The sequence below is a fragment of the Chlorocebus sabaeus genome, chromosome 2, assembly GCF_047675955.1.
Source record: "Chlorocebus sabaeus isolate Y175 chromosome 2, mChlSab1.0.hap1, whole genome shotgun sequence".
In the NCBI taxonomy this organism is placed as follows: domain Eukaryota; kingdom Metazoa; phylum Chordata; class Mammalia; order Primates; family Cercopithecidae; genus Chlorocebus; species Chlorocebus sabaeus.
This window is the reverse complement of record NC_132905.1, coordinates 19245745-19269014: the sequence shown is the minus strand read 5'-3', so window position 1 is coordinate 19269014 and position 23270 is coordinate 19245745. Positions and strand designations below refer to the sequence as shown.

At 40.6% G+C, this 23270-nt stretch overlaps 1 protein-coding gene across 4 annotated transcripts; it reads left to right on the top strand.

Moving 5' to 3' along the window:
• Nucleotides 1-180: 180 nt before the first annotated feature.
• YWHAB (tyrosine 3-monooxygenase/tryptophan 5-monooxygenase activation protein beta) lies at nt 181-23086 on the top strand. 4 transcript variants are annotated; one of them, XM_008016259.3, is made up of 7 exons: nt 321-517; nt 2290-2384; nt 16105-16407; nt 18555-18678; nt 19510-19673; nt 20575-20670; nt 20953-23086. In XM_008016259.3, the coding sequence occupies exons 3-7, from the start codon at nt 16108-16110 to the stop codon at nt 21007-21009; spliced, it is 741 nt and encodes a 246-aa protein (XP_008014450.1). In that variant the 5' UTR covers nt 321-517; nt 2290-2384; nt 16105-16107; the 3' UTR covers nt 21010-23086. The 4 variants fall into 4 exon arrangements, with proteins under 4 accessions (XP_008014442.1, XP_008014450.1, XP_008014458.1 ...); XM_073006337.1 differs by lacking the exon at nt 321-517 and adding an exon at nt 726-956; XM_008016251.3 differs by lacking the exon at nt 2290-2384 and having other exon boundaries at nt 181-517.
• Nucleotides 23087-23270: the final 184 nt, after the last annotated feature.

Below are 23270 nucleotides of genomic sequence, written 5' to 3'. Positions count from 1 at the left end.
GTCTGAGCAGAAGGGGAAACCCCCACCCAGACCTCACTCCTAGTCCTCCTGGTGCCTTTACAGCCCATATCTTGACCACCCCCAGCTCCGCCCTCTCTCCTCCCACCTCCTTTTCCCGCTCCCCCGCCCCATTTCCTTCTTCTCCGCCCACCTCCTCCTGGGTCCCTCCCCCGGCCATGCGCCCTGCCCCGGCCGCAGCAACCCTGCCCTTCGTTTTTCTTCCTCCTCCCTTCCGTCAGCGCCCCTCCCGTGGGGCCGCGGCAACCCCGTGCCTCGCTCGCCCAATGAGAACACGGCGTGGGGCGGGGCGCGGCCAGGACCGGAGCGGAAGTGGTGACCGGAGCGGAAGTGGAGCTGCCGCCACCGCCGCCGCCGATTCCGGAGCCGGGGTAGTCGCCGCCGCTGCAGCCACTGCAGGCACCGCTTCCGCTGCCTGAGGACTGGGCTTGGGAAGGAAGAGGTCATCTCGCTCGGAGCTTCGCTCGGAAGGGTCTTTGTTCCCTGCAGCCCTCCCACGGTGAGTGCGGCGCGGGGTGCGACCTGGGCCCCCGGGGGCCCAAACTCGAAGCTCCTCTTTGGCAGCTGCGACGACGGCAGCCCAGCGGGTGGGCCCCGGGGGATAGCGGTGCGCTGCCTCTTCCGCTTCGCGCGGCCGCCGGCGGCGAGGCCAGGCCTCGCAGCGGCCCCTCCCTGTTTCCGGGGCCGGGCCCTTTACCTCTTGGAGAGGCCCGGGCCTCCCTCGCCGCCTAAGGTCCTGCCGGCCGGGCGGGTTGCAACTCCGTGCTGCACCGTGAGGGACAGCGGAGCCGGGGGTCCCGGACTCTCCCTCACTATCTGATTCGGTCCCTCACACGACCCCTCCCTGCGTCTTGGTCGGCAAGAACCGTCCTCTTCAGCCCAGTCACCTCTGCTCCGTGCTTTCCGGTTTCCAGAAATTAAAATTTAATCAAACGCGGGTGAGTTTTCTAGCCCCAATCCCCCTGTTTGACTCCTCCTGGATGAGTAAGGGGTTTAACCTTGGGAGACAGCAGTGGGGGAACCCCCTCCCATTTTGCAGTAAAACCATTTCATCATCCTTAACTGGTTATGGAGCCTGGCAGGACCCAAGATTCCCTAGGAAGGGAATTGGGTTTGAATCAAGAAAATGTGTTTGTTGGAGCCGGTTACTGAGTCAGGCCGGATCCCCAGGAAAAAATATCGGGATGAGAATCGGAATATTTTCCCACAGTATTTACCGTCATTTAATGCCAAATTCTTTTGTGTCTTTACCCCAAATTCCCCCATATTGTGTGTTAGCACGTTTTTCGGTCTGAAATTTGCCTGGTGGCTTCCTGGTCGGGGGGTGGGGAGCGGAGGGAAGAAGAGGTGGGAAGGTGAGTGCATCTTTGCCGCAAATGGAGAACTCCCATATAATGAGATTTCCAGAGGTGGCAGCCTTGGTAAGCAATTTGCCAACCTTTCTGTGAAATGCATGTCTCTTTGTCGTTGCCTTCATTGCATTTCTCTTTGGTAAGGCTAGATAGCATCAGGTCCTGATTTTGCTTACCCTGTGTGGGAGATGGAATTTGGCAAGATGATGCTATGAACATAAAATCAGCCTGCCACGGAAGCCAAAACAGAAAGGTGAAGCACTTATAAGAATATGAAAATTGTCTGCATTACTCATTCTGTCAGTTCATATGAAGCCAGACACAGATGCAGTTTATGGAGCTGGACGCTGCAGCTTTTGCATTTTCATGTTGGAAATTTATATAAGTATTTGTTCTTGGTGAATTTCTTCTTGACTGCTTCCAGGCTACCCTATTTCTTACTTAGGGATATCTTATTTGTTTGAGCCCTCATTTTTCTTGGATTCCTGTCCTTGGCAACACGAAGTGTATGAGTGTACAACCTGTCAATCTTATTGGACCTAAGTTAGAAATTTAAGTGTGGCTTTCAAAATGGAAGGCAAATAATCCTGTAGCAACTGCAGAATTATTTTCCTAGCCTGCCCCTCCAATGAGATAAGAAACCATTCACCTATCTTGCAGATGAAGTCTTTATGAGAAATGAGGTGATTTGGCCTAGACTCTACACCTGCTTTTTTTCAAATTGAATATCCTCATTCATCAGTAGCAAATATGGATTGCCAGCCCCTGGAGTATGACTCCTACCCTATAATCTTTTGTACATTTCCCATCTTGCAGTGCTTGTTATATTGAAGCCATTTTAGAATTGGAGCACTATAGATCAGGGAGGCAGCCTCTATAAAACCAGGCTGAGCAAATTCCCACGATGCTGGTTCTCTAGGCAGAGTCTCCAGAGATTTGGGCCTCTACAAAAAGTGCATTTTGCCCATTTGGCTGTGGATAGAGAAGCAGGAAGAGCACTGGACTTGGAGTCAGGTAAATTTGGTTGAAATCTTGCCTGCAATATTTTCTAGCTTTCTGAATCTTCAGCATGTTAGTCTGTGGTTCTTAGTTTTCTTATCTCCAGGGTTGTCATTAAGCCTTTTTTATAAACTGTAAATTGTTAAATATAAGCTTTTGGTTTTTTAATTAGAGTTCACTATTAATGGCTTTTTCTCTCCAGTTAACATCTGATGACACTAAACCCTGCTTTGTACACAAGTTACTTTCAAAAAATGGTATATTATTATGAGACTTTATTTTGCATGTAGGCAAATCTAGTCTTTCTGAATCATTTTCTCATTTATATAGCGCAAATGGTAATGCAGCTTCGCATAATTTTTGTTGTGACAAGCTCAATGAAAATAAGCATCTGGGATATAGTTGGGGTTCAATAGATGTTTAACCATCTGCATGAATATACACCTGTATAGATTAGACATAGCATATGTGCTATTCATGGACATCTATATAGAATCCATCCATTTGTGATTTATCTGATGAGGTGGTATCAGACAATTAGTCTATAATAGTAATTACCACTTACAGTACTTACTGTATGCTAAGCTTTCTTTTAAGCACTTTAAGCGTATTAGCTCAGTCTTCATAACAACCAATGAAAGGTAAGACTATTAGCCCCATTTTACAGATGAGGAAACTAAGGCACTGAGAAGAATAATTTTCCCGAGGTCTCACACACAGCACAAGGTAAGTGCCAGAACCAGGAATGAAACCAGATGATCTGGTTGTAAGGAATGATATTATAGATTTCTACGTGTGGTAGAGACAGCACATGTATATGTTTTATGTGAACACCATTTAGTCCTTAATTTTTCTTTACACCAATCCTAATAAACGTTTGAATGGGAATACTAGCTATTTTTGAAGATAGATACAGGACGATTTATTGTGGAGCATATACCCATTCTGGCCTGTAGGGATGATATTGCTAGCATGCATCAGGAAGCAAGCTTGTGAACAATCCAGTTTTTCTAGTACTTGCTTCATACTAGGGAGAAAGTCATCAGTTACTTTGGCATAGAATGTTAGGTTCTTCATCTAAGAGAATTTGATTATGACCATTAATTTTTGTTTATCATACTACTTTATCAGTAGATGTTCAGATTTTTCTTATTTTTGTTGGCAAGGAGGAAATGAGGAAATATATCTACGTAAATAGAGAAAAACTTCTAAATTAAAACATCCTGTTGTGCTACCTGCTCTTTTGGTGTCAACAAACTGCTTTTTCCTTTAAATGCTGGTACCTTAGAGAATGAACTAAAATTTCCTTGTAAAGGTACTTTTAAGTTCCTTGTTTCTACATTTTTCTAGGGAAAGATGACAATTCACTAGTTTAAGGGGCAAGAAATTATGGTTATATAATAACAACCTTTAAGCTTTAGAATCCTTTTGATCTCTATGTGAATATGGTCTTAGCAGTCATCTGTATGTCATGATGGAGAAACTAACGAGCTGGATTCTGAGGGAATTTTTCTAAGGGGAATACTTGAGGAAACAGACTAAAAGTGCTTTCTGTGTCATGATATGTGTGCTGAAGGCCAATCATATTACTGTTTTCTCTACTAAAATATTTTCTAATAGAGGTATGGTTATATGTATCTAATACTCATAATGAGATGTAAATGATCAATGGCCTCAAGTCATTCCTAGCAGATTGTAGGTTAGTTGACTTTTTTTTTTTAAATTCTGGCCAGTTCTTTATTATGTAAGTTTTTCCCTTACTGGTTAGTTTATTTTATTGTTTTCCCTAAGAGAACCAACAAGAAGTTATTTCCGAATGGCCTTGACCAGGACAAGAAGATTGAAGGCTACAATAAAGTAGATATGAGTCCTGTCTATTATTATTATTTGCCCTCAGCTAAGAGCTTTCCTTTAAAATTTGACATTTTGATGAGTCTTTGGCATGTTTTATGCTGTTTTTAACTCCTTGATTTTGTTTTTGTTTTTAAAGGTAGATATGTTAGCTTAATAGGCCAGTTTTAAAATTTCACTGTAACAACTTTGTATAGTTCTTTTAAAAATTGGCAGTTCTCTCTTTTCCTTAAATGAGCTTTGGAGATCATAATTAATCTTTAGGATATAGGGTTACATAAAGGCAAGAACATTAATTTTAAAATTAATGTTGGTTTAGATCCCAGACCTGCCATATATAGCTTTGTGACCCTGAATGAGTTAACTCTTTGCGTCTATAAAAGGGGACGATGTCACCTGCCTCATAGGATACTTAGGATCGAATGCGTTTCTAGGAATCCCTGAGTGCTTTGCAGGCCATAAATGATGGATGGATATTTTTATTATTTACTGAATGAGTTAGCTGGTTTGGGTTTTTGTATAGTGAACTTTTTATATAGCGAACTGATTGGACTTCCGAGTGGAGGAGATGAACAGAAAGTAATCCAAAGGCTTGTTGAAAGTCAGTTTGAATTGGCTGGGCTCAGTGGCTCATGCCTGTAATTCCAGCACTTTGGGAGGCCGAGGCAGGCGGATCACGAGGTCAGGAGATCAAGACCATCCTGGCTAACAAAGAAGTAGCCGGGCCTGGTGGCAGGCGCCTGTAGTCCCAGCTACTTGGGAGGCTGAGGCAGGGGAATGGCGTGAACCCGGGGAGGTGAAGCTTGCAGTGAGCCGAGATCGCGCCACTGCCCTCCAGCCTGGGCAACAGAGTGAGACTCCATCTCAGAGAAAAAAAAAAGTCAGTTTGAATCTATAAATACAATGATTGGTAGCTGAAAAGTATTAGTCAAAATGTATAGTGTTGCCTCCTGATTTAGAGCTGGCTGGCTTTTTTCAAAAAGTAATCTAAGACTATAAAAGCAGTCTATATTTTATAGGTCAGATGTGCACTACCTTCCTCTGTCCACATAGGAGATAATTGCTTTTTCACTTTTTAAGAATGCATCAGGTGATCAAGTAGTCACTCAGTGTGCTAGGCCTTGTGCTCCACATTGGGGGTCCAAAGATACAAGTCTGGATTCCTACCTTAAGCTCACAATCCAGTGTGGGAACCAGCAGAGACACTTGCATTGCAGTAAACTGTGATAAGGACCATTTTAGAAATAGGCACAGGGAAATTGTTATGTGCCTTTCTTTTAAAAGTCTTTAAAAAAGCAGAGTACGTGTAAAATAAATGAGGTACATGGTAAGTTTCCCTTCACTGGCTGACCATTTGTTTTTAAGTTTCGTGTGGAATGTACTGTGGTTGCCATTTATTTGAGTGCTTCATGTTTAGCATCATAAACAGGTTTACTCCTTACAGGAACCCTAGTGAGAAGATTTGCCTATCTTTTTTTTCGCAGAGTCTCGCTCTGTTGCCCAGGCTGGAGTGCAGTGGCGTGATCTCAGCTCACTGCAGCCTCCGTCTTCAGGCTGCTTCAGTCTCCCAAGTAGCTGGGATTACAGGCGCCCACCACTATACCCAGCTAATTTTTTTATATTTTTAGTAGAGACGGGGTTTCACCATGTTGGCCAGGCTGGTCTTGAACTCCTGACCTCAAGTGATTGCCCTCCTCGGCCTCCCAAAGTGCTGGAATTACAGGCATGAACCACCACGCCCAGCCGAGATTTGCCTGTATTATGGATGAGAAAACAGATTCACAGAGGTGCCATAGCCTATGGACTTGGTGTGCGGTACTGGTAACTGAGACTGATTGGCTTCGATATGTCAGTGGGCCCCAAACTGTAGAAATCTATTCATAAGGTCAACCAATTGGACTGTCTTTATGGATCAGAATTAACATAGTGTCTTTTGGTTTGATTACTTAAAGTCAAGTCAATTTATTGTCATATCTACCATTAAGTCACGTGTGTAACCTTGCGCCTGTCACTTAACACCCTCAGTAAGTTTAATCATGGCTAATTGGACATAATTAGCAGTGAAATTCAACAACTGATATGAAAGAGGGGAAGGGATTTTGAAATAATAGAAATGCAGTTTCTCTCCAAATTCAGTGTTCACTGGACATAGTGCTAAGGACTTTGTATTACAGATATGCTGTGTTTTGTTTCCTAACAAAGAACCTGCAAATGTTTGAATGGAATTAAATTTATTACAGGACTAAATTTTATGTGTAGAATGGCACACAGACATTTTTATAGTGGGTGTTTTTTAGTGAGTAGTTTTCTCTGAGAGCCAGGAGTGCTTAACTTTTTCTGGGTAACACCCACTAACCACCTGGTCCCACTGACTTTCTCAGTCCCTCCTGCAGTAGCTTGGCATCTGATTTTTCTTCAGCAGAGTGACTCCAGAACTAAAACGTCTACTTTACAGTGCTGTGGATGCTCTGTCTAGAATGGTACATCTGTGAATGCTGTTCAGAATATGTGATCAGTTCCTTACCCCATTGAAACATTTGAGCCTAGATTTTTCAGATTTTCCTGTCAGTTTTCTTCCTTGTTCTCATTTCTTTATCTGCTTTGGCCTTTGATTTTTATTTCATCTAGAAAAACATACATGCACTTTATTAATAACATCTCTTTTTAAGTCATGGCCTAGCTACCTTTAAACCTCTTTCCTCTAATTCTGTCTGGTTGCTTTTCTAAGGAGAGGCATTGTAACCCTTAAACATGTGCTGTTTTTTTTTTTTTTAAATTGATGCATAATAGATATACATGTGCTCTTTTCTTGTGTTTCTACCACTAGAGTTTAAGCTCGCTGAGGGGAGGACTACACTGCTTTCTTTTAAATTCCTCTCAGTAATCCAAAGAGTTCTTAGAAATTTGGTAGTTTTTCATTTTGTTGTTATTTCAACACACATTGGGTTATATGTGTTACATTTTTGTGAGGTAGCTTAAGAATAAAGAATAAGAATGGCTATGAGCCTTTACTCTAACCAACACTATATGGGCATTTTATGTTCATTATCTTATTTGATAGCTATTAATGTCTCCTTTAAACACTGAGAAAACAGATTCAGATAAGTTATAATGTGGAAATGTAGAAAAATCACCTACTTTAGAAGCTCAGATGTGTATGTAAGGCTTGCTAAAAGCAGACCCCACCATATATTTTGTATGTATAGAGCTTGGGTAATTCCTGGCATATAATAATGGAGTCTTCATTTGAAATTTCCAGCAAATTATTAAACTCAAAGCTCATTATTTTAGAATTACGCATGTTCTTTTCCTTGAAAACAAAACATAGCTGAAAGCGCTTTTAAAGGCTACAACTGTCATTTTCAACTCTGTCTTTGCAGTGCCTTTATAAAAAAAAAATGGATTAGCAATAGGTAGTCGTCTTTTTCTTTTCTTTCTTTTTTGATTCTTATCCTAGGATATCTGCTCTAGCCACTGGGAAATAACTTCTCAGTATTTTGACCCTGACTAGAAAGATATCCCTTGGGGAAGGAATTGAGATAGAGGGGCTAGGCTGTTTCCTAGATCCTCTATTTTCAGCATTTATTATCTGATTTAGGATTTTCTTTCTTTGAAGAAAATCCTATTTTGTGAGTACCTTTAGAATTATGTTTCATAGTTGTTAATCTGCACTCTTGATTTCTCTTTTTAAACAGAAAAACACTTTTTTTCTTAAAAAAAAAATAGTACCAAAATTTTAAAAAAGTAATACATACTTGAAGAAAATTCAGAAAGATAAGAAAATGAGGATATAATAATGTTATTACCCAGAGAGACAGCCAGTGTTAACCATTTGGTGTTAACCTTTCTTTTTGGGTTTGTTTGCTCTTGTGGGGATATTTTACAGAAATAAAATATTATTGTGCAGCTTCCTCCCCCCAGCCTCCATTGCTCTTAAATAAGTCTTTTTTTGACATTAAAGCTCTTCTTTTGATGGCCACGTAATCTTGTACCATCTATCTCTCCCCCCACCCCCCTTTTTTTTGAGACGGAGTTTCACTCTTGTCGCCTAGGCTGGAGTGCAGTGGCGCAATCTTGGCTCACTGCAACCTCCACCTCCCGGGTTCAAGTGATTCTCCTGCCTCAGCCTCCCGAGTAGCTGGGATTACAGTACTGCATCACCCTGGCCAATTTTTTTGTATTTTTAATAGAGATGGCGTTTCACCACGTTGGCCAGGCTGGTCTGAAACTCCTGACTTCAGGTGATCTGCCTGCCTTGGCCTCCCAAAGTGCTGGGATTACATGTGTGAGCCAGTGCACCTGGCCAATCTCCTTATTTTTTAAACCATTCCCATATTGTTGGATATTTAGATTTGCTTCCATTTTTTCACTAAGCAATCTCTGCATTTATCAACAAATGCTTCCCAGTCCTGACTTGCTGCGTCCAGTGGCTTAGAACAGATTGACAGCCGTCATCATCATGTAGGTATGCTGGAGAGCTCCTGTTCTCAAGCATGTCAGTCTCTTCCTGAAATGTGCCCAGCACAAGGAAAATCTCTTGGCTTACTGCGGGGTTGGGCCCTTTGTGGCCTCTAATGAGTTTGCCTGCCCCAGTATCTTGACGCTTCTGTAGTGGTGCCAGGCCTGATGATGAGACTATAGTCTTTCAAAAACTTTTTAGGAGACAAATAAAGAGTATCTTGCTGACTTTTTTTTTTTTTTAGTGGGAACCTCATTCAAAGTCTTGGAACAACAGTAGGTCTTGATTAAAAACCATCATGGCGTATCACTAGAAAATTCAATTACAAACTAATGGATAAACTTCAGCTACAGTTAACATGTGTGTTCATTTTAACATAACATACTATCTATACAAGATTAATCTAGACTTTTGCTTTTACTTCTCACAAAATTATATATTTAAAAAGAAAATTCAAGCTTATGGTTTTGTGGGCTACTACAGTGTAATAGTCGTGGAGAAGAATAATAGTACTTCAGTTTGATTTTGCACTATGCATTTTTCAAGGAAGATTTCCACATTTAGTATTCTTTAATTCCCTGCCCCTCATCTTCACAGCAACTCTCCTGAGGTAGATGCCATCTTTATTTTATGGATTGGAATGAGATTTAACATGCTTACATGGCTGTATAGTGGCATATTGCACTGTGTCACACAGTCCTGCTGCCTTCTGACTGTACTACATATAGGTACTCTGTGTTCCTTGTGCTCTCCCAATAGTGATTTGTAGAAAAACTTGATATTCATTTGCATATGAGTTTTGTGCTTAGTACAGTTGTAAGCATTAAATGTGAAACAAATATGAAGCTTTCCTTTGAGGGCACACAGGTGAAGCTGTAAATGTTACAGTACTCATCTGTATCATAGAATGACATAAAGAAGCCCTAGACCGTGTAATAGGCTATAAGCATGTTTGGAGTCATAGGCAAGGTAAGGGCAGTCAGGGAAGGGTTTGTAGCCCTAGATGAATGGATGCAGTTTGAATAGGCAAGCAGTAAATAGGAGAGCACGCTAGATCACAAAAACAGTTTCAGACATGTTTGAGCATGGTGTTTATAGAGCATGCAGTGCTGGCTAGCCTGAGAGAAAGGTACATGTTGGAGAACAGTGGATGAGAAAGCCAAACAAGTAAAGAGGAGACAATTTATCAGGAATTTGAAAGCCAGGTAGAGCTTAAATTTGATGGAGTAGCCAAAAGGGAGTCGTTGAAAGTTACTGGGTAAGGACAAAGGCAAGACTAGAGGTAATTTAGGAAGAGTAATTTTTTGTTTGTTTTGAAACAGGGTCTCTGTCACCCAGGCTGGAGGGCAGTGGTGCAATCATGGCTCACTGCATCCCTGGCCTCCTAGCCTCAAGCGATCCTCCCATCTCAGCCTCCCAAGTAGCTGGGACCATAGGCATGAGCCACACCACCTGGCTAATACTTAATTTTTTGTAGAGACAAGGTCCTACTATGTTGGCTGGTTTTGAACTCCTGGTCTCAAGTGATGCTCCATCTTTGGCCTCTGAAAGCACTGGGATTATAGATGTGATCCGCCATGGCTAACTGGAAGAGTAATTTTGGAATTACTCTTTGAATTTCAGAGGGCACAGAAATCCAAGGAACTAAGTACAAATGTAATGAAGATTTACTATGCTTGTGAGGCTAATAGGTGCTTTGAATTATTTGAGAAAAGGGAGAACTCTCCAACTCTGCAGTTTGACGCTTACATTTCAGGATCAGTTCGTTCATTCAGCAGATACTTATTCCTACCAATTATGTACAGGATGCTGTGGGAGATATGCCTAAAGGAGCTTATGGTATAGGAAGGGAAATAGGAGATACTACATAAGTAATTTTAGTACTGAAGAAACGTGATAAGACATTGACAGATACCAGTGAAATGCTTTGCGAGAATATATTCATCTTAGAGCAATGCTGTCCAGTAGAAACTGGACAGCATGTAAGCCACATGTAATTAAATTTAATTACATGTAAGCCACATGTAATTAAAATTTTTCTGGTAGCTGCATTAAAAAATTTTTTTTAAGTGAAATTGATTCTGTTTGTTTTTACTTAACCCATTATGAACAAAATATGATTTCAATATGTGGCACTAGCCACATTTTAAGTGAATAGGCACATGTGGCTGTGGCTTAAGCAGCTTAAGAAAGGCTTCATGGAAGGGATGGTATCTGAGCCACACTGTGAAGAATCTTGTATGCAGAGTAAATTTGGGAAAAGCCATTCCGGTTAGAGGGAGTGGCTTGGTGAGCAAAGATAGAAAAGCATATACTTTGTATGTAAGAAAACCATTTTGGCAGAAACACATATGATGTGGAAGGCATGATGTGGGGGTCTGGAAGATAGACTGACAAGCTTTCACTGATAGGGGAGGAAATCTGACTCTGCTTTTGGCATCAGGGAACTTTAAAGAATTTTGAACAGGAAGTGACTTGATCAGAGTTATAGGAAAATGGGTCTTATAGCAAAGGCATGGAGGGGACTGTAGGTAATGAGTGATTGAAAGCAGTGCCACTAGGGCAAGATTTTGGATGGGAGATTTATTGTAGACATAGAAATAGGAACAATTTCATTTCTCCTTTGTTTGCTGCCTTCCTCCAAACTGCTGGGTGTTGTGTAACCCATTTCCTGTTGAAATTGGTCTAGTTGCTTCAAAATCCATGTTATATAAGTCAAAAGTTACGTAAGCAGTAGCCATCAGGACATTTAGCTATGGATTTTGTTTGTTGTAAGTTGTTTCTGTATGTGTGTAATTAAAAACATTTGAAACAGATAAATAGATACAGATTTTTAAAAGGTGTGCATTCAGTCTTATCTTGCCATGATGGTTCTCAATCTCTTAAGAAATCTTGCAGTAATCTCAGAGAAGCATAAAACAGCTGGCCCCAAACAGAAAAGGGTACATTTTATTTTAAGAAATAGGGAAGGCATCTTTGGGAGGTCGCATTGAATAGTCCAGATTCTTTGGAGTAGTATGATTTAACTTTTAATGCTTGAGAAGGAGAGAAGTAAAAGGGGGGTAGCTTAATTTCGGGACCTAGTTGAGCTGAAGAGGTTGATGGCATTATTTAGCAATAGCAATCCTTTATTACTCCATTATGATACCACATGGGATGGCTTAACTCTGAATTGGCTTTTGGCCAGTACTTTATGATTTGCAGTCATCCATAGGTAGAGTTTCACAGGTACTGTTTTATGAACTTTGAAGTGGGCCTCTAAGTGACTTCTAACTTCGAATTACTCTACAGACTGGAAATTTTCTAAAGGTTGTTGGGTCATTGAAAGTTGGCTTCTCTCTGGTGTACCTGGCACTTTCAGGAACCACGAAGTAGGGTTATTTAATGATGAAGATATTTATTATCCTGCTCTCAAAGACCTTATGGTGAAGAAAGTTAGACATATTGAGACAGTGGTTGTCCTTTGGTATCTGGGGGGTGTTGGTTCCAGTACACCCGGGGATACCAAAATCTGAAGGTCCTTGTTTATTTTGTGTTTTTTTCCGTCTTTATTTGCCACCACGGTTGGTTGAATCTATGTATCTGGAACCTGCAGATACAGAGGGCCGACTGTATAATTTTAAGGTGATAGAGTATTTTTGATGTCCTTGTATTAGAGTAGAACAGGTTGTCTTGTGGTAACCAACAGCTCCAGCATCTCAATGTTTTAACCCAACAGAAGTTTCTTTTGTTTTCACCCTGCATGTCCAATGCAGGTCTGCAGGAGTCTTGCACTATACGGTCACCCAGGGACTCAGACTGACAAAAACTCTGCAGTTGCATGACTGTACCACTTAGAATACATGGCCTTCTCAATGGCTGCTGTAAGGGAAGAGAGCCTGGGGAGCCACATGTAGGATATTCACAGTGTTAGCCTGGAAGTAGCATCATTTCTACTTATCTTTCATTGGACAGAACTACCACATGGCCTCTTCTAACTGCTGTGGGGGTTCTGGGAAATAGAAGGGAACAAATGGAATGTTTCTTGAGGGTTACTCTCTTTGCCTTAGCTTCATTCTAGTGTTGTGAGTGAAGATGTCAGATGGATCAAAGTGAGACTTGCCTCGCTGAGTGTAAGCTTACAATTAGTGAGCCTTATATAAGACACAGCTCTGCATGTGATTTAGATAATAGTAGGAAGAAAAATCATAGTTAGGAACTGGAGAATTAATTCTTTCTGAATCACCTAGATTTTGAGTGTATCTTATTGTGCTCCCTTAAAACATTTTTAGGTGATAGGGCCCTGTGTGTAGAATTTCTCTCTTGAAAATACAGAAATGACTTTTGAGGCAAAACCATTTTGTGAGTGGAGGTCATACTTTCTTGGATTTTTTTTTTTTTTTTTTTTTTTTTTTGAGATGGAGTCTGGCTCTGTTCCCCAGACTGGAGTGCAATGGCACAATCTTTGCTCACTGCAACCTCTATCTCCTGGGTTCAAGCGATTCTCTTGCCTCAGCCTCCCCAGTAGCTGGGACTATAGGCATGTGCCACCACTCCTGGCTAATTTTTTGTATTTTTAGTAGCAATGGGGTTTCACCTTGTTAGCCAGGATGGTCTCGATCTTCTGACCTTGTGATTCGCCTGCCTCGGCCTCCCAAAGTGCTGGGATTACAGGCATGAGCCCCTGCACCTGGCCGAAAATGATTAATTTAAAAATAGCACAGGCCAGGCACGGTGGCTCACACCTATAATCCCAGCACTTTGGGAGGCTGAGGTGAGCAGATCACCTGAGGTCAGGAGTTCAAGACAAGCCTGAGCAACATAGTGAAAGCCCGTCTCTACTAAAAATACAAAATCAGCCAAGTGTGGTGGCGCATGCCTATAGTCCCAGCTACTCGGGTGGCTGAGGAGAATCGCTTGAACCCAGGAGGCAGAGGTTGCAGTGAACCGAGATCGCATCACTGCATGCACTCCAGTCTGGGTGACAGAGTGAGATTCCGTCTCCAAACAAATAATCATTTTCAGAGCCTTAAATTATGATACCATGTACATAGTAATGAAAGAATTTGTTTTAAAAATACTGACATTGGCTAGGCACGGTTGGTCACACCTGTAAGTCCCAGCACTTTGGGAGGCCAAGGCGGGCAGATCACCTGAGGTGTTAGGTATTCAAGACCAGCCTGGCCAAAATGGCGAAAACCCATCTCTACTTAAAATACAAAAGTTAGCTGTGCACGGTGGAAAGTACCTGTAATCCCAGCTACCCAGGAGGCTAAGGCAGGAGAATCGCTTTAACCCTGGAGGTAGAGGTTGCAGTGAACTGAGATCGCGCCACTGCACTACAGCCTGGGTGACAGAGTGAGACTCTGTCTCAAAAAAACAAACAAATACACAAAAAAACCTGACACTACTACTGTCTAAAGTAGTATTTCATGTTTTTATACTTCAAGATATTAGCGTATTTTTATACTGTGTGGCACAGATTGATATATCGATATTTAAACCAACAGTACGTAAAATTAACTCTTCTTGTTTAGTAAATAACTTTTCAATTATTTTATCCAAAAATTACTTATTAAAATTACCGACCGCACTCTGTAAATGGTGATTATTGTGATTATTGCAGTGGGGAATTGACTGTGGTGAGTTGATAAGAGGTATTCACTGGTTGGTGTATGGATTTGATAAATTGATAAACTGAAGTCACTAGGATTTTTGTCTATTTCAGAAAAACTTTAAATGAACTCAGTTATGGTTCAGATGAATTCAGTTATGGTTTCAAGTTCTGTTGCTCTACATCTTGTTATATACCCCTTTCTCTTGCAACCTATACCATATACAAAATTAGTGCCTGATATTTTTATATAATGCTTTATATTTTTCAAGGTGCCTTCACATGTATCAGGTCTTTTGTTCCTCATAACAGGCCCACTAAAAGAGTTGGTAGTGTTATTTTTTTTTTTTAGAGACAGGGGTCTCACTTGGTTGCCCAGGCTGGAGTGTAGTGGCGCAATCACGGCTCACTGCATCCTGGAATTCTGGGCTCAAGTGATCCTCCCACCTCAGCCTCCTGATTAGCTGGGACTACAGGTGCACACCACCACACCCAGCTAATTTTTTCTTCTTTTGTAGAGATGAGGTCTTACTATGTTAGAGACTAATTTGCCAGGATAATCTTGAACTCCTGGGATCCCAGGCTTGAGTCACCACATCCAGCCCTGGGTAGTGTTCTCATTGCCCGGTAAAGAAACTGAAGCTGTCAGGTTAAGTGATTTAACCAAGGTCATGCCACTTGTAAGTAAGTAGTAGAGCTAGTGCTAGATAGAGCCCAAGTCTGACTGCCCTTAGTTTATGTTCTTCCTGTGCAGTGTGTCCTAGTAACAAAGTTAGCAGATTACAGAAGATATGATAATACTCTTTCCCATCTTTCAGGTATCTACTGCTTGATGGGTGCAGCCAGATAGATCATTTAAAATCATATCTTTTGCTTCAGGATTGATTGAAGCAGTCTTCATACTTCTTTTTCCTATACTATGGAAAAAACAGGGTTAGTCAAAACCAGAGTTCCTTACAGGACAGTGAAGAGAGGACTTCCTGTATTACAGGATATAGTTGGATTAAGGTCATTAAAACAGAAACCAGACAATTACTGAGAGAAGTCAAGGACATATATATAGTAAGCATAAACTTTTTTTTTTTTTTTTTTGAGACGGAGTCTCACTCTGTTGCCCAGGCTGGAGTCCAGTGGTGCGATGTTGGCCCACTGCAACCTCTGCCTTCTGGTTTCAAGCGATCCTCCTGCCTCAATCTCCCAAGTAGCTGGGATTACAGGTGCCTGCCACCGTGCCTGGCTAATTTTTGTATTTTTGGTAGAGATGGGGTTTCACTGTGTTGGTCAGGCTGTCTCAAACTCCTGAGCTCGTGATCTGCCCGCCTTGGCCTCCCAAGGTGCTGGGATTACAGGCGTGAGCCACCGCACCTGGCTAGTAAGCATAAACTTCTAAAGAAATAGTTATTAAGCAGTCTCTATGTGCCAGGCAGGTGAATTAGGCTAATGGAAGAAAACAAAAGCTGTAGAGGCAGATAGATGTGAGCTGGAGTTCTGGCTCTCTACCGTCTATTTGCATGTTGCTCTGGGCATATCACTTGCCTTCCCTGACCCTCCATTTCTTCACCCATAAGAAGGGGAAAGGAGTTGTTATGAACATACCTACTCTGTGGGACTTTGGGGAAGATTACTTGACCAAAATAATATAAACGCCTTAGCAAAGTACTTAACCCTAGAAGTGTTTAATATATGATCAGTATTGTTGATGGCATTTGGAACGAGATGTTTCACATTCAGTATGCTGCTATCCAGATGGGTTGGAAGAAGATTCACACACATGTTTCCTGGGCCACGAAGCCTGACATTTGCTCTTTCTTTTTCTCTTGCTCTTGTTCTAGGGAATGACAATGGATAAAAGTGAGCTGGTACAGAAAGCCAAACTCGCTGAGCAGGCTGAGCGCTATGATGATATGGCTGCAGCCATGAAGGCAGTCACAGAACAGGGGCATGAACTCTCCAATGAAGAGAGAAATCTGCTCTCTGTTGCCTACAAGAATGTGGTAGGCGCCCGCCGCTCTTCCTGGCGTGTCATCTCCAGCATTGAGCAGAAAACAGAGCGGAATGAGAAGAAGCAGCAGATGGGCAAAGAGTACCGTGAGAAGATAGAGGCAGAACTGCAGGACATCTGCAATGACGTTCTGGTAAGTGGCCAGTGCTTCTGTTTTGAACAGTGGTTTCTAAATAGTATTAATTTAATTTATAAATGCAGACTCTCAAAACAGCTTATGAGAGAGAGGTGTCTGAATATACTGGAAAGCTGCCAGTGATTTACAACTAATTTTTAAGCATATAATATATTTTTTGTCACCTATTGCCTGATCAGAGGTGGTACATCACTTGAGATATTTTCCTCTCTTATCAAAAGACCTGTGAAAAACAGTGACATTTATTCAGCATCCCTCCATCTTATAAAATTGAGGCCAGATAGACAGGATTTTAATAGATACAGCCACAGATAGGCTATTGTGTATATTAGTCAGAGTAGTGATGTCATCACCAGTAGGGGAGGGAGATGAAAAAGCTGAGCTGCCTTTCAGCCTCTCCCCAGTCATGCCTTCACGCTGTAAGCACTGTCCTGCTTTGGTCTGAAAGTTAGGCACATCCATCAAGTTCGGCATGCATTCCAGAGCCAAATTCAGAGTGTTTGGGGCATTCTCCTCTCCTCCTCTCCTGTATTTTACATAAGCCTTAGTCAGATGATTGATTCCCTCTGGCCGCCACTTGGGATTGAATGGGAAGGGTACGTACTCTAAAACAAATCATAATCATAATGCCTTTCCCCCACATCCTGAGCCCACTGGGAACTTTCTTTTTCTTCCGGGTGAAATCAGGTAAAAATGAACAGTGAGGGCTGCTTTGAAGGGAAAAGGAATTCACACTTGGGGACCTACCTCCTTCCCTGCTGGCTCCCTTTCCTAGTTACTGCCCATGACTCCTTTTGAAAACCAGTACAAAGCGTGTCAGCCATCAGGCAGCACCCCTTATCCCTAACCCATTAGGAGTTACACACTGTCTGTCTACAAAGAATATTAAAACGACTACCGCCCCCTGCATCTTCTCACTTTGGTTGATGAAATCCCCTTATAACTAGCTTTGCATTGAGCTTCTCTTTTTATTAGACTCATGGCATAAGAGTGTCATGACTAAATTTGTTGCCTGTTGGTAATTTGGGGGTTTGTTAATGGTGCACTAATTCCTGAATGTTAGGTACATCTGGTATTCAGATGAAGTGTGTCATGCATTCCAAGGGCAAGAAAGTTCCATAATTCATGAAATGTAGACCAACTTTTAAGAGCATCTGAAAGAATGTGAAGAAGAGCTTGGTACTTACTGCCTCTTAACCAGTTTTTCAGGATGCCACATTCTAAAACAACTCTTCGAAAATATTGCTCTGTATACGAAGCTTGGACTCCTTCAGAACTACTTTTGTTGTAAGCATAAATGTTTAAAGGAATTTATTATTAATAGTATTAGCTACTCTTTGAGTGCTTACTACGTGCCAGGCAACGTGTTAAGCGCTTTATGTATGTCAACTTCCTTATCATTATAATTGCCCTAGAAGATGACCCTTCGTATAGCTGAGGAAACTGAGGCTCAAGGTGATTAGGTAATTTGTCCAGAGTCATACAGATACAGATAATAAGTGGCAGAAGAGGGATTTCTACCCAGGTCAGATTGACTTTAAACTTAGTTCTTGGCAGTTTTGCTGTATTATCATCTTTTTCCTCCTAAGGAAAGATTTTTTTCCCCCTTTAATTATAGAAGTAATACCAGTTTATGGGTTTAAAAAGGGTGGGGAGAACAAGTCAGAAGAATATAAATAAGAAAGTAAAAATCACTTCTAATCTTACCAGCCAGAGAACCATTATTAACATACTCCTTCCAGGCTTTTCCTTTGTGTATTTGTGAGCATGTACACATATGTATCTTAATGTTAAAATAGGATTCTTGTGGTATTTGTAATCTGCTTTTTTTCACTCAGATTTCTTTTGAGAGCCTTTCCATTATCGGTGTAGCTCTGCATCATTTTAAAGGCCTACAAAGCATTTCATTGTATGGCTATACTTTAATTATCCCCTATGGATGGTCAAAGTGATTTTTAAAAGAAGAATACAGGCATCTGCTGTTATGACCTGGGCTAAACAACATTTAGTAGCTTGGACGAAAATTGGTGTTTTTTTAATCTTCCAAAAAATTATTTAGAAGCAGTAGTGTATATCTTGAATCTCAAACATAGTTTTAACATCTTGTGAATAATTCTAAATTCTTAATGTGGATCATTTTTTAGGAGCTGTTGGACAAATATCTTATTCCCAATGCTACACAACCAGAAAGTAAGGTGTTCTACTTGAAAATGAAAGGAGATTATTTTAGGTATCTTTCTGAAGTGGCATCTGGAGACAACAAACAAAGTAAGTAGTATCTTAAGAAATTTGACCAGTAATGGAGCCAGTGTTCGTTTACAGGGACTTTTAACAATTTTGCTTTGTCTGTTTGCCATAGACTCCAATGTCACAGCACTAAGAATTTAAAAGACTACAGCATTGTGATGAACAGGGTCATGGGTGGGCAAATCAAAATTTATCTGACAGGGAAATATGGAGGGCATTAAAAATCTGGTGCGCAGTATATTTAAAAAGATCTTTGTCTTGAGTATTATTTGTTAGCTCTCTTTTTAGTGGTGAAACTTTTTATACTTGGTAGTATGAAACTACCCTAGTGATGCATTGCTTTTATCACATGTATTACTGTGATGGTGATAATCTTAACCACACTTTATTAAGTGCCTATGTGCCAGGTACTTTCGAGTCTCACTTTCTCTTCACACAACCTTACGAGTTAGGTGGCAGGCTGCCCATTTTTCGGATAAACTGAGGTTTATGGAGGTTTTTACTTGCCCAAGCCACAGACCGATGGAGTAAGAGTTGGGAATTAAAGCCTGTGATCTTTGCACTGGAGCATATCGTTTTTCACATTCTGTATTGTTAAAGGTTATAACTGCATTTCTTAACTGCTTTAGTAGACTTTGCCATAATTATTTTCCCCCAAAGCATTTAATATACAACTTGGTTTAGAATAAATATCTAACAAATGTATAACTGAATGGCAGAGACACTGACACCTCATTTGCTAGGTCATTGCTGCTGCCCAATTTGGGATTAAGAAAATAATTTGATAGTTGGTCCAATGTGTGATACCTATGAAAGAACCGAGCCTTTAATATTTTCATCTTTATGTTACAGCCACTGTGTCGAACTCCCAGCAGGCTTACCAGGAAGCATTTGAAATTAGTAAGAAAGAAATGCAGCCTACACACCCAATTCGACTTGGTCTGGCACTTAATTTCTCAGTCTTTTACTATGAGATTCTAAACTCTCCTGAAAAGGCCTGCAGCCTGGCAAAAACGGTGAGAAAGACCCTTTGTGATATCTAACCATAGCAAAACAGTGCTTGTGTTATTAACTTCTTTTTATTCCCGAACATACCCATTGTCTTGGACTTTTTTTGAAAGATTTTCTGGGGGTGGGAGTGTATCTTTTATGAGATAAATACAGATCTGTTACTTTTTAAATTCATTCTCAATACCTACTGCTGACTTTTGTTTGATTACTGTGTTTTGTGGGGTGGCTGTAGAAAGTTCTAGGTGAATGTAGTTAGTTGTTTCTTGCCAAGCTTTGGGCCTTGGTTATACATTGTCATTCTTGTACCAAGATTTGAGATTATAGTTGTATAAAAGAAATACACACCACATTCTTGTTGTGTGTTGGATTACCTTCCATATTCTTCCGTTAGCCTTTTCTACGTTTTTTTTGTAGTCTCTCAACATGCACACACCTTTTTAAAAAATTTTTATTTGGGAAAGGTGCCTTAAAGTTCATCACTTAAATCAGATTTAGTGATGGGAGTTTCACTGTATCCCTTGTATCCAGACCTTTTGAGTTCTAGTTTAAAACAACAAAAAAAAATTTTTCTAAATAATTTTAAATAGAAGATTGCTAGAAATGTCTTTGGTAATTAAAAAATACCATGAGTTTGCCTAGAATGACTGTGCTAGGATTAGCAGTAATACTCCTTACTTATTAGGTATAGCAAAGTTCTTATCTCGGAATTTCTGTCATTGTTGGTTGGTGCTTTGTAAACATACCTTATGTTTTTGCTGGAAACAGCTAACAGACAGGGTAATAATAGCCTAGGTTCCTCCAAAGTACTGTACAAGAAGATAAATTATATTCACTTAGCAGAAAAAAAGTGGGTTAAACTAGCTCCAGAGAACTTGTGAATTCTTTGCTAAAGGCTCTTTGTTTTAGGCATTTGATGAAGCAATTGCTGAATTGGATACACTGAATGAAGAGTCTTATAAAGACAGCACTCTGATCATGCAGTTACTTAGGGACAACCTCACTGTAAGTACTACTTCCACAGGGTTTATGGTCTCTGTCCTACTCACCTATTTATTAATCATTCACTGTTATCATCAAGAGGGGATTTGTGCCCTGTTAAATACACAGTTTTAAGTTGTTAAATTTGTTATAAATGACTGCTGAAGTTTTGACCTTTGCAGTCATCCCTGTCTGCAGTGACACAGGAATAATTTTCACCTGTTGAGATAAGATTATACATACTGGACCACCTACGTAGGCAACTTTTAGTAGCCCTGCTTTGATCATACTTTCTTTCTTTTGCAGCTGTGGACATCGGAAAACCAGGGAGACGAAGGAGATGCTGGGGAGGGAGAGAACTAATGTCTCTCGTGCTTCGTGATCTGTTCAGTGTCACTCTGTACCCTCCACATATATCCCTTGTGCGATAAAAACAAAAAAGAAAAAAAAAAAAGAATCGTACGTCGACTTTCGATTTTTCACAGCCTCAGCCTAGGAAAAATGGTTCACGGGATAAACAGCTGGTATTTGTATCTAAAACTCAGATTGGTCACATAAATGCCACGGCATTCCGAAGTTTTGATTTTGATTAACATTGACAGGATTACTGTGTGTTTAATTTTTTAAAAACTGAACACTGTGATTATGGGGTTTTGTAATTTAGCAGAACTCTTACTGGTAGAAAAAATAGACGTGAATTATGTGTAACTTTTTGGAAAGTTTAATCTGATATCAAAATAATCATTGAAATACAATTCCATTGTAAAGTTGTACAGAAAGTTCTAGAGATTATATTGTGATGCTGGAACTTGGAGTGAGACACACATCATTTGGCATTTGAGTTTAATGGTAATTCTCAGTAATGCTGCCGTTGTTCAGAGCTTAAAGACACTTGATCTGTTTGGGCTGTTGCCACTTAAAAGTTCATTACCACAAATGTCCACAGTGTCTTCCTCTGAGGAAACTCGAATCCTGAAATGGAAATTCTTTGTGGCAGATAACTGGCTTATGACACCTTGAAAAGTTCAAGTGCTCATATAACACACCCGACTGAACCCCCTTTCCTACAGCAATATGTTCACTATGTTACGAATTTGCAACTTGTGCTTCAATAGTGGAATCTATTTTCATTGTTAACACTGAGCTAAAGAAAAAAAGCCGTGTGTTTTATGAATGACCTTATCTGTTTCCTGGATAATACCTTTAAGAATAATGTCCTGAGTCAGGCGTGGTGGTGCGTGCATCTAGTCCCAACTGTTTGGGAGGCTGAGGCAGGAGGATCGCCTGAGCCCAGGAGTTTAAGGCTGCAGTGCCCTATGGTTGCACCTGTGAATTACTGCACTCCAGCCTGGGCAACATAGCGAGACCTCATCTCCAAAAACAAAAACAAAAAAAGGAATGACGTTCTGTAGAGATTGCCTTTCACTTGAGGAGTACTCAGTTTTCAGGTTCTTCCTAGCTCGGGGCTTTTAAATTTTGAAATCTATACATTCATTCCCACCATCCTTTTTGACTATTGACCTTGGTTTTCTCTTCTAAGTTTCTGTCCCTCTGCTTCCTTACTTTTTTTCTTTTTTGAATTCTATCTTTATCTGTCTTTTGTTCACTTTTTAATGCTATATATGGGCAGGGGTGAGAGACATTACTGAGCACCTTGGTGAGCAAGCCTGGCTTGAAAGAGTTGAGAAGAGCTTCTGGCACCAGAGCTCTGTCTTCCTCCAGTTCTCAACACGGTGTTGCTCTTCAGTCATACCAGGATCTGAATCAAAAAAGTATTTTTAAATATCCATGATTCCTCCCTGTATTGAGGCTGGCCCTGATCATGCTCTTTGTGCCTGTCACCAGGTCTCTCAAGTGCACTCATCCAGCTCAGCGCTCAGATGTGTTTAAGGAGACCCTATATTCAGGGAAGTTGCGTGGATATTGCAGTGGAGAGAATTGAGAATAGTCAGGCCTGTCAGTCTCACAGGATCACCCCTCTACCTTTAATATTCCACCTAGCAGTAGAGTCCATCTGTTTGTCCATCTGCTGAAATGAGAAAAGAAAAATTTATGCACTGATTTAAAACAAACCAAAAAAAGAGAAAAAAAAAACAAAAAAAAAATCCCTCCTTTCTAGCTGAACAAAAATGTGCAGTTAATACTTGGCGCTTGAAAATGCAGTAGTGAATGTGGAACCAAGCCTGTCTGTATATCTGGTAGCTCTTTTCTTGCTTTGTTTTTCCTTACCAGTATTCTGCCTAATGTTTGCTTCTGTGGTGGTTATATTGCCTAGCAAGCACACCCGTGGTTGTGAAAATAGTATAGCAAAAAAGAAAAATCCCTGGTTATTGATGTACTAGATTTGTGTATGTCTTTTAAACAGTTCTAGTTTCACCTTACACAGAATAATCAGGAAAAGTGTAAAAATTCAAAAGTGAAATAAAAATTTTATCAGTTAGTTGCCTGTGAATTGATGTGTCACCACCATCTGTGTTGCTACCAGACCTAGCTAACTATTCTGATCACACTTATTCTTAACTCTCTTTTCTTTAAGAATAGGCAAACAGTTTTATTTCATTATTTAGGACCAGAAGTCAAGGTGTTATACAGGGGAAGAAATTACCATTAATTAAACAGGCTCT

Bases quoted from the DNA above. Each gene is read 5' to 3' on its own strand.
- YWHAB (XM_008016251.3), top strand. From the start codon at position 16,108: ATGACAATGGATAAAAGTGAGCTGGTACAGAAAGCCAAACTCGCTGAG. The intron at 18,679-19,509 runs GTAAGTAGTATC...TTTATGTTACAG, and splicing joins ATCTGGAGACAACAAACAAA to CCACTGTGTCGAACTCCCAG. The intron at 19,674-20,574 runs GTGAGAAAGACC...TCTTTGTTTTAG, and splicing joins CCTGCAGCCTGGCAAAAACG to GCATTTGATGAAGCAATTGC.